Raw genomic sequence first — 12,829 nt, forward strand, 5'->3', positions numbered from 1 at the left:
ATTGGCTACGTGAACTTCAAATGTCATTATTGCCTCAGTAATGCTTCTTTGGTTTTATAATAAGACTGTTTAATACTGTGGTATCAAGATTGTAGTTCAATAAACAACCTTTGCCTTTTTTCTAAATGTTATACCCAAGTGAATTAATCTGTGACCTTTGCATTCATTCACTGGCCTGCTCCTCTTTAGCTCAGCCAGAGAGAAATACTCTGGGAGCACTTTCAGTGACCTCGTTTTTCATAGAAGGTATTTCTTAGGTATTTTGTTGTGTGTTTTAAGTATCCTGGGTGCCATATGCTAATCTAAAGTGTTGTTGAGAGGCTGATTCAATGGATAATGTTGTGTATATGTATATATATATATATATATATATATATATATATATATATATATAATGTGTTTGTTGAAGGAAAGTATATGGCTATGTGGAGGAGGGGAGTGGGAAGGAATTATGAATATGACACCTGCCTAGGCAAAATGTTTTACTGCTGAGGCCATTGCTGTATCATTTTATCATTCCTCTCTAGTTCTCTCCTCTGGGATTAAAGAACTAAGAGTATAAATTTCCCTTCAGATGATTCTTTGTTGTAAATTCTATTGTTTCTTATCCCAGTAAAGGGAGGGAATTCTGTGTCTAAGACAGGACACATAAAGGCTGTGGAGAGATACTGGACAGTACAGAAAGAACAGGATGGAGGGATACAGGGTTAGAGGAGCCAGCACCCAGGACAGGATGGTTGGCAGGGCTGAATGAGCAAGGTCCACTGTGGTCCCATTCCCTCCAGTGGCAGGAGATGGCTAATTCTGATTCACTCAGGCCGACTCTCACTGCACCTGGGACACTTCCTTTTCACCTGTTTGCATTTGTCCTTGCAACTTTGCTTTCTGTCTTTTATAAATGCTACAGTTGCTGAGGTCCTGATTTTTTTGTTTGTTTGTTTGTTTTTGCGGTACGCGGGCCTCTCACTGTTGTGGCCTCTCCCGTTGTGGAGCACAGGCTCCGGACACGCAGGCTCAGCGGCCATGGCTCATGGGCCCAGCCGCTCCGCAGCATGTGGGATCTTTCCGGACCAGGGCACGAACCGTCTCCCCCGCATCGGCAGGCGGACTCTCAACCACTGCGCCACCAGGGAAGCCCTCTGAATTTTTTTTTTTAATCTTAGATATGCTGCTTCCTAATGACCTAATGATGCACATATTCCAAGGCATATGTAGTCTTATCAGTAAATTATTTTCAACTCACTCTGATTTGTACACATTTCTTGTTTGTGTTATTCTAGATTCTACTTCTTATTTTTATTATACACGCTGCAAGTATCTTCTGCTGTTATGAGGCTGTGTTCACCTATTTTATGCTGTCTTGATGAACAGATATTTTATATTTTAATGGAGTCAAGCTTATATATTCCTATATTACATCATATATCAAGGAACAATGCCAGGAAGATTAAAAGCCTAAAGGCAAAAATGAAAAAGTTATGACTTTAAGAAGAAAATAGAAGATCTAATATAATAATAATTAACTTATTTAGTTTAAATTTATTTCTATAAATTTTCTTGGATTTCTACTTACACAATATTATGTCAGAAAATAATGATAACTTGGCTTCATCCTTTTTAGTTTTACAAATTTTCTTTACTGTCTTATTAGTCTTGTAGTGTTAGGACCTCCAATATCTATTTAATTATAAAACATCATAGACATGGTCACCTACTCTTTTTTCTGATTTTAAAAGGAATGTTTCTAGTATTTCACAGTTAGTGAGATGGATATTATAGGCTTTAGGTATCTACCCATTATCCAACTAAGGAACTTACTTTTTTTTCCCAGTTTGCTGAGCATTTTATCATGAATAGGTGATTAATTTAAATGATTGTATTGTGTACTTCCTTTAATAAGTTATGAAAAATTATACAGTGGATTTTCTAATAGTAAAGAATCCCTGTGTTTCTGGAAGACACACCACTCGCTTATTATTTATTTAATATGTTGCTGATTTCTGTTGTTAAAATAGCGTGCTCTTTTCTTTTAGGTTTTTGCATTTGTCTTCGTGGATAAAACTGGATTCTAGTTTTCCTTTTCCTCTCATGTCTGATTTTGATGTAAAATACTTCCTTTTTTGTTTCTTCTCCTCTCTCTCTAAATGTTAAGAAGCATTGGGGGTTGGAGGAGAACAGGACTCCAGTGGAGCAGAGCTTGACTAGGTCATAAGCGGTGTCTTCAGCGTCTGATGTCTCACTGTCTCTGAGTTCAGTCCAGTCCTTCTCTTTGTGTTGGTGCAGGAGCCTGTATGTATCTATTATGTAAAAAGCAAAATATCTTTACTTTTTTGTCTACTTTATCTATCAATTACTGAGGGAGTTCTTTAAAAATATTGCATTATGTACTTACTATCTTTTTCAGTTTTATCTTGTGACTCTTTAAGGTTTTTCTGTAAATATTTCGAGTCTTTATTATCAGGTGTGTATCAGGTTTGAGATGTCATATCTTCCTGGTGAACTGAAGCTTTTGTCATCATGTAGTGACTCTATGTTTCTCTAATAATTAATATTTACTTAAAGTCTGTTTGTCAGCTATCACTATAGCTGTACTAACCCTTGGTAAGAATTCTTCTCACATAGCTGTTTTCCCCCGTTTTAGTGCTTTTGTGAGCTTAAATTTTGGGTGTGCTGCCTGTAAACAGCTTCAGTTGAATTTATTTCTGTACATGTAATCTGATTATCCTTGTTTTTTAAATTAAGTATTTAAGCCATATGATAATTGACATGAAAAACTTTTTTCTAGGGTCTCATTTTGTGTTTTCCATTTGGTCTGTTTTTTATGTACTGCTCCCCATTCACGCCTACCCCCCGTATACATGTTTTCTTTCCTTATTTTTTGCATTGAGAATTTTTCCCCTTACTTTTCCCCTCAATACTGTATTAGAAATTATACACTCTATATTATTTTGGCAGTTTCTCTTAAATTTTATTTCTCATGTTCAACTTAAAAGGACATTTTGTGTCTCAAGTTTGGGTTTAATTCTTTTTGGGTGCCTTCAGTCCTATTCAGGTTGTCATTTTTTTATAGCTTCTCTCTACAACTCTTTTCTGAGGTTTCACCTACTCTTTACTCTCTTGTCTATTTGCCCTGCTCTCTGCTTCTCCCCACATTGCTCCTCATAACTGCTTGGCTCCGCTGCAGGGCCTGGGATTTCCAGGTGGCCAAGAGGCTGTTCACTTTTCATGCTGCTTTGGCCACTCTTTGATCTTTGCCCTTTCCAGTTCAGTGAAGAAGTTATTAAGCTCTGGGGAGCATGCAGAAACCGTTCTGCTTAACACTCTTTTCAACATCTTTCTCTTTTCAGGTTATACTGAAGTTTCATCTGAGTGGGTTTTGAAAAGAAAAAACAAAAACTGCTGACTAGTTGAGTTCACAGTGAAGCCTGATTCCATAGCAATAGAAACCACAGATGGACACTGTTTTTCGATCCTTAATATTGGTTATTAGCAAAAAAAGTAGCATTTGATTAAATCTAATTGTTCATATATCTAAGCAATTTTTTTGTCTTACATTTGTAAAGCATTGCCATATCCTCCTGAAAATATGCTCAGCAGATACTCAACCCAGACTATAGAAAAAAGGAAATAGATAACAAGAGAACTAAGTTTTGGTCCTTGTCTTCTCAATAGCTAAGTGACCTTTGGCACATCACTTCACCACTGTGAACTTTTACCTCTGTGGCCTGAGGTTCTTCATCTGTAAAATAATATAGCAGGGTATGTTAGTTATCTATTGCTGTGTAACAAATTATCCCAAAACTTAATGGCTTAACACAACAAACATTATTTTCTCACAGTTTCTGTGGTCAGAAATCTGGCCTTGGTGTATCTGGGTGCTTTTGGCTCATAGGCTTCCAGAAGACTGCAATCAAGGTGTCTTCTGAGACTGAGGGATGATCCTTTTCAAGCTTGTGTATTGTGATTATTAGCAGAATTTAGCTGCTCAAGGATTGTTGGGCTGAGGACCTCAGTTCCTTGCTGGAGACCTCCCTCAGTTCCTCACCATGTGGGTCATTCTGCAGTCCAGCACCTCACTTCTCGCAGAGTGAGAGCTCCAACAGAGCAAGTGAAAGGGAGCAAGCAAGACAGGAGACACTCTGTAATCTAATCGTGGAAGCCACAACCCATAATTTTTGCTATGTATTTTATTAGTTACTCTAAAGAGGAGTGGTTTCCTTGTACTTTTTTTGTATTTAACCTGATTGCTTCTTCCAAATTAGTTATATGAGAAAGAGATTGTATCCATTTTAGTCTCCATGTGATTCAGTCATTAATTGTAGTAAAAGGCAGGTACCTTTCTTAAATAAGAATCAGAATCTATTTGGGTTTCAAGGAACAATTACTTACTGCCTTGGGAGGAGTTAAGAGACTATATATACACACACATATATACACACACACACACATACATACTTATACTGTGCATATATGTATAATATATATGTATATATGTCACATATACTAAATATACCCATTTGTAATATACACATTTAAAAGTCAAAGCAAAATTGCCTTGATTTCAAAGCTTCTGATTAAAGTTAATTGCAAAGTTTTTTTAGAGCCCAAAGCCAATATCAATGAAGCTCCATTTGTCATTTTGGGTTACTGGTGGTATAACTATATAGTAGTTTAGAATATTTAAATAAATTTACCAGGTTTATTGTGATGACAGGTAGAGAATGCATTGTGATCATATATTGTTATATGATAACAACAACAAGGAAGGATATTGACCAGAAAAGTGAGTTTTGAGTGCAAGCACTGCATTGGCTGGGATACAGCACAATTTCTTTAAATATCAGGTCCCTTATTTGTAAAACAAGGCTCATGAGACTGCAAGCTCAAATTATATTTATCAATGATAGTGTTCTGTACATAGTGGAGTTACTCTAACTAATCTCTTATTTCAGGCCATGTGTGACCAGCGTGGGTGCTGCTGGAAACCTCAGGGAACCATAAGTGTGCCCTGGTGCTACTATTCTAAGAGTCATGGCTATCAAATGGAGGGCAACCTTGTGAACACAAATGCAGGTAAGCCAGACTCAGCCTTGAGGAAGGAGCTCCAGATCCTCTGGGGAGGGAGGTTTGCAAGCATTTATTGTAGGCCAGGCACTGGGCTGTGTCCTCTGCAGGTTGACTCTGTACACTGCAGAAGAGAGCTGTAGCAGCAGGCAGGGTGTTACTCTGTACGGCTACCACAGCGTGTGACAGGAGGTGGCCACTGCCCTTGAGCAAGGACTAGAGTCTATTTTGGCATCAAGGAAAAATATCACTCTCTGTCTTGGGAGTCAGGAGACATGTTCTATTCCTGACTCTGTCTTTATGTACCTTTGTAACCTTGTCCAAACATTGTAACTTCTTTGTTCCCCAAGTTTCTAACTTTTAAAGAGAGGGATTTGAACTCAGTAACCTCTGAGACTACTAACAACTCTAATATATAATGTAATTTTAATGATATGGAAACAATTCCAATTTTATCAATGTTTTATGAAAGTTAGCTAGCCAGTGTCAGTGTTCATGGACTAAACATCCCCCCTTCTTTCTCCCACCTCAAAATGCAGACATAATAATGAACATGCTGGGGATACTTGGGGAGGCTCTTAGCATAAAGGAAGAGGCGTGCTCCTCTTCCAGGGCCTCTTGGCCTGATGGGCTTTTCTAATAAGGTCTCGACTCTCACCTGGCTTGTCACATAACTGGGGAGATGGCATCAATGCATACGATCACCTGTGGCGTAACATGAAGATAACTGAGAAGGAATAACGGATGTGAACACCTTGAGGGCTCAGAATATAAAGGGTATATGAGTGATGGATGGGCTGGTGTAATGACAGTTAGGCCTTTGAGGGATGTTTCCATTCAGATTTTGGAGAAGAGAGGCATGGTTTTTGAAGAAGATAATGACAATACCTAGCTTCAGAATCTGGCCCAAGACAGTACGTGTGTATGATGAGGTACACATCCGTGTCTCCTCTTCTTATGGGAAGTAAAGGCTTTTCGCCAGCCCCTTTGACATAAAGCTTAATAGTATGTGGCTGTTTGTGAATTTACACAGCCAGCTATGAAAACTCTTTACCCCCTTCACATTAGGATTCACAGCCCAGTTGAAAAGGTTGCCTTCTCCATCTCTTTTTGGAAATGATGTCAACAACGTCCTTCTCACAGCGGAATACCAGACGTCTAACCGTTTCCACTTTAAGGTTGTAGTTTGTTTCTTTTTTTCATATTCTTTTCCATTATAGTTTATTACAAGATACTGAATATAATTTCCTGTGCTCTACGGTAGGCCCTTGTTGTTTATCTATTTTATATATGGTGGTTTTTATCTGCTAATCCCAAACTCCCAATCCATCCCTCCCTACCTGCCTTTGGTAACCCTAAGTTTGTTTTCTGTGTCTGTGTGTTTCAGTTTTGTGAATAAGTTCATTTGTATCATAGTTTAGATTCCACATGTAAGTGATAGCATATGATATTTGTTTATTTAACATTTTTTTGAGAAGTTCTTGTTCCCTACCTGATGACTGCAGTTACTACAAAAGAGAAAAATTTGCTAATGGAGGTATTTTTCTCTACTGTCGTTATTCTCAGCATGTGTATGTTGAGAGCATTTATAGCCTTCCTTCAGTGTGATAACTTTCTAAATATATATTATGGAGTTCACTGGTGAGCTCTGGCTTTCATTTTTTTCCCCCTTTATACCATGTGAAATGATATAGGGACGGAAAAAAAGAATGATCACAACTTTGAAAATTCTAGAGATAGTTTATGTCTGCAGACTTGTAGTATATATTTCTACCTAAAGACTAACTTATGTCCAAGTGTTAAACATCTGAATTTGGTGACATAATTTCAGACATAATGTCATTTGCTGCACAGGTTCCTGTACCAGGAGCACAGATGTTGGGAAGCGCTGGTGTTGGTGGGCATGCTTCTATTTTAGAAAAACAGAGACATTTTCATTTTGACTGTCTTTCCCTAATCTCTCTGGACAGTTAACTGACCAAAACCAGGACAGATACGAAGTGCCCCATGAACATGTGCAACCCTTCAAAGGAAATGCTGCTTCTTCCTTGACCTATAAAGTTGAGGTCTCCAAACAGCCATTTAGCATCAAAGTGATCAGAACGAGCAACAATCACATTCTGTAAGTTTTGCAAACCTATCTGGAGATTCAGTATGAAGGTTATGGGGGAGGGAGGTTTGAAGCCTGAAAAAGGATGCATTTCTACAATATTCCTGAAGGTTGTGAGCCCACTGTTGGTGACCAGATTCTCTACCTCCAAATGTATACTTTTTTTCTGCCTTCCTTCCTCTTCCTTCCTTCTTCCTCTTCCTCGTCCTCCTCCTCTTTTATTACTAAGCATTTATTGTAGGCCAGGCACTGGGCTGTGTCCTTTTTCTCTTTCTTCCTTCCATTTGGTCATTTTTCCTCCTTATTTTCCCTTTTGTCCCTCCATCCATCTAACACCTATCCAGCAGTAACTCTCTATGGAGCATCTACTATAATGTATGACTAATATTCTGGTCATGTGATAGAGAGTCAAGGGGACAAATCTAAGAAATGTGCTGAATGGTACCTGCCCTCAGGAAATCCTGATCTCTTGATGTCCATGGAAAAATGTCACAGGAGGGCAAATGGGGCCGATTAAACAGGGAGTATTGAGTCTCTGAGATACAAGAACAATTTTCTAAGCAGTTGCATTCCCTCCTCTCCACTTGCCCACCCGTCCCTGTGTTTCCCACCCATGTCTAGGTTTGACTCCAGCATCGGGCCCCTGCTGTTTGCTGATCAGTTCCTGCAGCTCTCCATCCGACTGCCTAGTGCTAACGTGCATGGTCTGGGAGAACACGTGCACCAGCAGTACCGGCACGATATGAATTGGAAGACCTGGCCCATATTTGCCAGGCACACAATCCCCAAAGGGGTAACCTTTCAGTATGGGACCCTTTCCACTGAATATCATAGCCTCTTTCATGAAGGTCACTCCTAGCAGTACAGTATAACAGTTAAGAGTCAGGTGCTCGGGTGAGGCTATCTGGGTCTGAATTCTGGCACTGCTACTCACCAGTTTTGTGGTTCTGGGCAGGTTTCCTCTCTGTGTCTTTAGTTCCCCATCTATGAAATGGGGGTAATAGACTTACTTCATAGGGTTGTGATGGGAATTAAATGAATTGATACATGTAGAGTCTCTAGAAGAGTGTCTGCCACATAGAAAATTCTCAATAAATACCAAGTTTTTTTCATCACATTTTCGTTTTGAACTAACTAGTTATGGAGAAAACTAATATTGATTCGGCACAATATGCTGGTTATGATTACCATATTTTAGGTTGACCTTTACAAGTCACCAACTTACCAGGTTTGTCAGCAAAATAGGATAAAATATCAACTAAAATTCTGTATTAATCATTCTTTGTGTGAAGAATGTTTGGGGCAGTGAAAGAATAGAAGGAGTAGAGTTTTGTTGTTATTATTTCATTTTGTTTTTTCTCTCTTGGTTTTGTTTTGACTGCTAAAACTCAAAGCAGAGGTATTTTCTAGACTCAGCAATACTACATTCAGGTCTTGTTTAGCAACTTTCCCAATTAAGCAGAACTAGTGTCTGGATGAAAGGAAATTAGAGGAATAATTTATTAAGTGAATTTTTAAATATATTATCTCTATTTACCAAAAGGACTCTGAGAAAAATAAGTCTAATTTACTCCATTTAACAGACAAGGAAACTGAGGTTTAGAAAAGCCAAATGAATAGCCCAATGTAAAAAAAAAATAGTTCGTAAGGAGCAGAGATAGGATCTAATCCCTGGCCCATGCTCCTCACCATACCATAGGCCTATCAGAAAAACAGGAAAGGTGTTGGGTCCGAGCAGCTCATCTGGGATATGGCTGGTGATGCTTGTTTAATAAGGAGCCTTAGATCCTCGCTGCTTGAAGTGTGCAGTATGTGCACCACCACGTGACAAATTTGGGCTCTCGGCTCCCTCTTCCATCTACTAAATTAGACCCCACACTGAAATGAGGTTCCTTTGTAATTTGTATGCACACCAAGTTTTGAGATATGCTGTCCCAGAGCAGTGATTCTCAAACATGATTACACATTGGAATCACCCAGGGAAATTGAACAAACTATCAATGTTTGCTTCTATTCCCAGAGATTCTGTTTTAATTGGGGTGGGATGCAGCCCAGGTTGAGAACTACCGTTCTAAAGTCTAGAAGACCAGCTCAAGTTCTAATGTATGCTGTTGTAAAGACTAGAAGACCAGATATCTAGTTGCAAATTAGAAAGGTGCCTGATTTATATTAGGGCTTGATGGAGTTTTTGCAGATGAGGTTAGGTCAAGACTCTTTGAGTCAAGGTCAAGCCTCCTTGAGAGAAGAGCTCTTTTTAAAAAAAAAATTTTTTTTATTGGAGTATAGTTGCTTTACATTGTTGTGTTAGTTTCAGGTGTACGGCAAAGTGATTCAGTTATACATATAAATACATTCATTCTTTTCTCATGTAGATTATCACAGAATATTGAGTAGAGTTCTCTGTGCTATACAGCAGGTCCTTTTTAGTTATCTATCTTATATAGTTCACCCCAAGCTCCTGATTTATCCCTACCCCCAACGTGTCCCCTTTGGTAACCATAAGTTTGTTTTTGATATCTGTAGAGAAGAGCTTTTTTGAACTACAGTTTCAAACCTCCTGTTCTCCCACATCCTAACATATCACAAGTTCTCACATTTCTATTAGATAAGTGGTCATAGCTGGCTCATTCTATATGAAAGTGCTAATTCACTTGATTAACATCAACCAAGTATAGACCTTATATTAAAAATTTGTGTCTTCTTTGACATGAATTCCTTGTCAATTCCTCACATGATTAACATTGATTTCCTAAGCTATTTCTGGCCATGTGGGGTTTATTTGTAAATTTTTGGTTTTAAATTCTCTTTCTGCAGGATGGAACTAACTTGTATGGTGCACAGACATTCTTCCTATGCCTTGAAGATGCTAGTGGATTGTCCTTTGGAGTGTTTCTGATGAACAGCAATGCCATGGGTAAAAGACTAAAGGAATATTCACATACAAGCATGATTTTCAGTCCCTTTCTTACAGCATTATGATAAAGGAATGGCGCCCTTTAGGAATGGCTGAGCTGTAGCTTGGGACCTTGTATGTTCTCTGCTTGTGCCATTCATACTTCATTACCTGTTGACCCATGGAAGCCATGAGTAGAGTTTTCTCTCTTAGCTTACGATTTTCTTGAATCTGGCTGCCTCTGTGAGAATATTTACTATTATAGTGTTAAAACAGCTAACCCTTTCCTATAATCTATTCTAAGGCAGTTTCTACCAATTTGTTCTTCTCCTTCCTCAGACTTTCATCCAGTACAGGGCTTAATAAAAGCTCTGGTAAGAAACAGGTAATAGCTGTAATAGCAGGGTGTAACCAAGGAACTACAACTGAGCTGTGAATGTTACATCGAGACATCCAAGGGTAGCAAGGTAAAGTGGAGTGTGAGGGTCAGGCAGAATACAATCAGATTGTTTAAGACCAAATGGTATAATATCATAGGATTCCAGGAAGTAGCTTGCTTCCTTATCTTTGAAGGTTTTAGATCAGATCAATGATTCTCAACTGTTTTTCTGCTTGTACCAGTAACAACCAATCCCAGGGCAATGAATCAATCCCTACAGGGAAAGAGGAGTTGTCAGAATCTCCCAGGGTTGATGGTCAGCACAGGATATTGATCCCCACCCTCTTCTCAACTGGGACTTGATGGACTAGATCAGTACTCCTTAAAGTGTGACCCATGGAGTGTTCAAAGACTGTTTCAGGTCTACAGTAAGATGAGTATAAAATTAAGAGTAAACATTGCTGTAGCATCCAAGTGCATGTATGAAACTTTTTCTAATAATTCATTTTCATGTTATTTTATAAAAGTAGCAGTTTGCAAAGAACTGGAAATTTAAAAAATAAAGATCTGATCCTTTACCACAGATTGTTTGAGAATCACTCTAAGGGATCTAAGATGATTCTAAGATACCTGATAGTCAAAGAATAGACTGAGATAATACAAGGATTGTACAGTTTCAGGTGGCTGAAAGGAACCAGAAAATAATCTGTGTCAGACTTAGAGGGAAAAGTCACAGAATCCTAGATACTCCGTGTGAGTTGTTCTTATGCCTGAAGAGTACATTTTAGTCGATCTTGAGACCTTTTATCCCTAATGCAAATCAAAGCTGTGGGGAGACTTCATCTCTGAAAATTGCATTTGGGGCTTAGAGGGATTTTGAATGTATAGTATCATCTCTGACATCTTTTTAGTGTGGCTCTTGCTTGATGTGAGATCTGCTGAGGCTAGTACCTCCATGTGTCTAGCCAGGTTATGTTCCTGCAATAATGATGGGATATGGGGTGGGAACAGCATATTCTCTAGTTGTGAATGTCAGAGAAGAAAATTTTTTTCTCTGTCCTCTTAGGTTTGGTATTTGGGGGCCTGTGAATCAATCTGACAAAAGACAGGTTAGCAAGAGAAAAAACTAGGTTTATTTACATGTGCAACCTGCATATACACAAGAGTGCTCAGTGAGTAACTCAAGGGGGTGGTTAGAATTTGAGACTTAGAAACCATCCTAATAGGGGAAGAAATGTACTTAGGATGAAACAAATGGCTTCTTAGAAGGGGTGAGAGGGATAAAGGGCATTTAATGGAACAACAAATGACGTTTTGGAAAGATCAGTGAGCCCTTAGGAGAATAGTGGGGGCTGGGTATTGTGTGCTGCCAATTTATTGTCTCAGAGGAGATTAGTTTTGCTCCAGGGCAGGGGGTTTATGACAACTGAGTTCATTTGGGAGGCTCTGCGTTTAGGTGGATAAGGGATTTCAGAAACTCAAACGTTTTCAGCTTACAATCATTTTTATGCCACAATGGCTTATTCTGGACCCCTTCCTGAAACTGGTTGCTTTTTAATGAAATCTTGACACAGCAGTTAAGACACTGCAGTCACCAGTTATGGAAATCTGTCACAGAACAAATGCTTTGGCCTCTTGTGCTGTGAGGGTGGACTTGGTCAGAGTTTGTCCCTTTTTATACAAAAACTGAGGCATTAGGATCACTTCATTAGTGTTCAGATGACTGGTGATCCTCTGGTCTAAAGCTTTGTAATTATTACTCTAGAATAAATTCTAATGTTTATTTGCTTCATTTTTAATCTTTCAAGAGGTTTCCCTCCAGCCCACCCCAGCTGTCACTTACCGCACCACTGGGGGCATTCTCGACTTCTACGTGTTCTTGGGAAACACTCCAGAGCAAGTGGTTCAAGAGTATCAAGAGGTAAACTTATAATGTTATGGTTATGACTGAGGAAATTGTAAATAAGAGCAAAGAAATGGAAATTTAATATGCAAGTGTGACTCACAAACATATGCTATTATAAGCAGCTATTGTAAATGTGCTGTTAAAAATTGATCCGAACCTCAATGGTTTATTAAAGGGGCTAGCGTTCTAATATTAAGGAAATAGTGTGTTGGAAAGTGGGGTATGTTTTGTGCCCCCAAACTAATGCATAGAAAAAGTTTTGTTAAAAATAGAGTATTTGCTAACTTTCATTTCACATCATTCTTTCAGCTCATTGGACGGCCAGCCCTACCCTCATACTGGGCACTTGGGTTTCATCTCGGTCGTTATGACTATGGAACCCTGGGTAACATGAAAGAAGTCATGGAGAGAAACCGTGCCGCACAGCTGCCTTACGTAAGTAAGGCAGCAAAAAATCCTCCAAAAATAAAAGAATTT

The 12,829-nt window shown here is 38.8% G+C and overlaps 1 protein-coding gene across 1 annotated transcript in view; it reads left to right on the forward strand.

Annotated features, from left to right (window-relative positions):
* Positions 1–12,829, forward strand: part of MGAM (maltase-glucoamylase) — an 88,924-nt gene that overhangs the window by 5,202 nt on the left and 70,893 nt on the right. Inside the window, exons 4-10 of the mRNA XM_082632820.1 lie at positions 4,953–5,073; positions 6,133–6,242; positions 7,035–7,186; positions 7,796–7,967; positions 9,989–10,088; positions 12,255–12,367; positions 12,662–12,787. Of these exons, the coding sequence (XP_082488946.1) occupies positions 4,953–5,073; positions 6,133–6,242; positions 7,035–7,186; positions 7,796–7,967; positions 9,989–10,088; positions 12,255–12,367; positions 12,662–12,787 (894 nt within the window). The remainder of the gene's footprint in view (positions 1–4,952; positions 5,074–6,132; positions 6,243–7,034; positions 7,187–7,795; positions 7,968–9,988; positions 10,089–12,254; positions 12,368–12,661; positions 12,788–12,829) is intronic.

Source organism: Mesoplodon mirus (assembly GCF_964341445.2).
Source record: "Mesoplodon mirus genome assembly, chromosome: 9".
NCBI lineage: Eukaryota > Metazoa > Chordata > Mammalia > Artiodactyla > Ziphiidae > Mesoplodon > Mesoplodon mirus.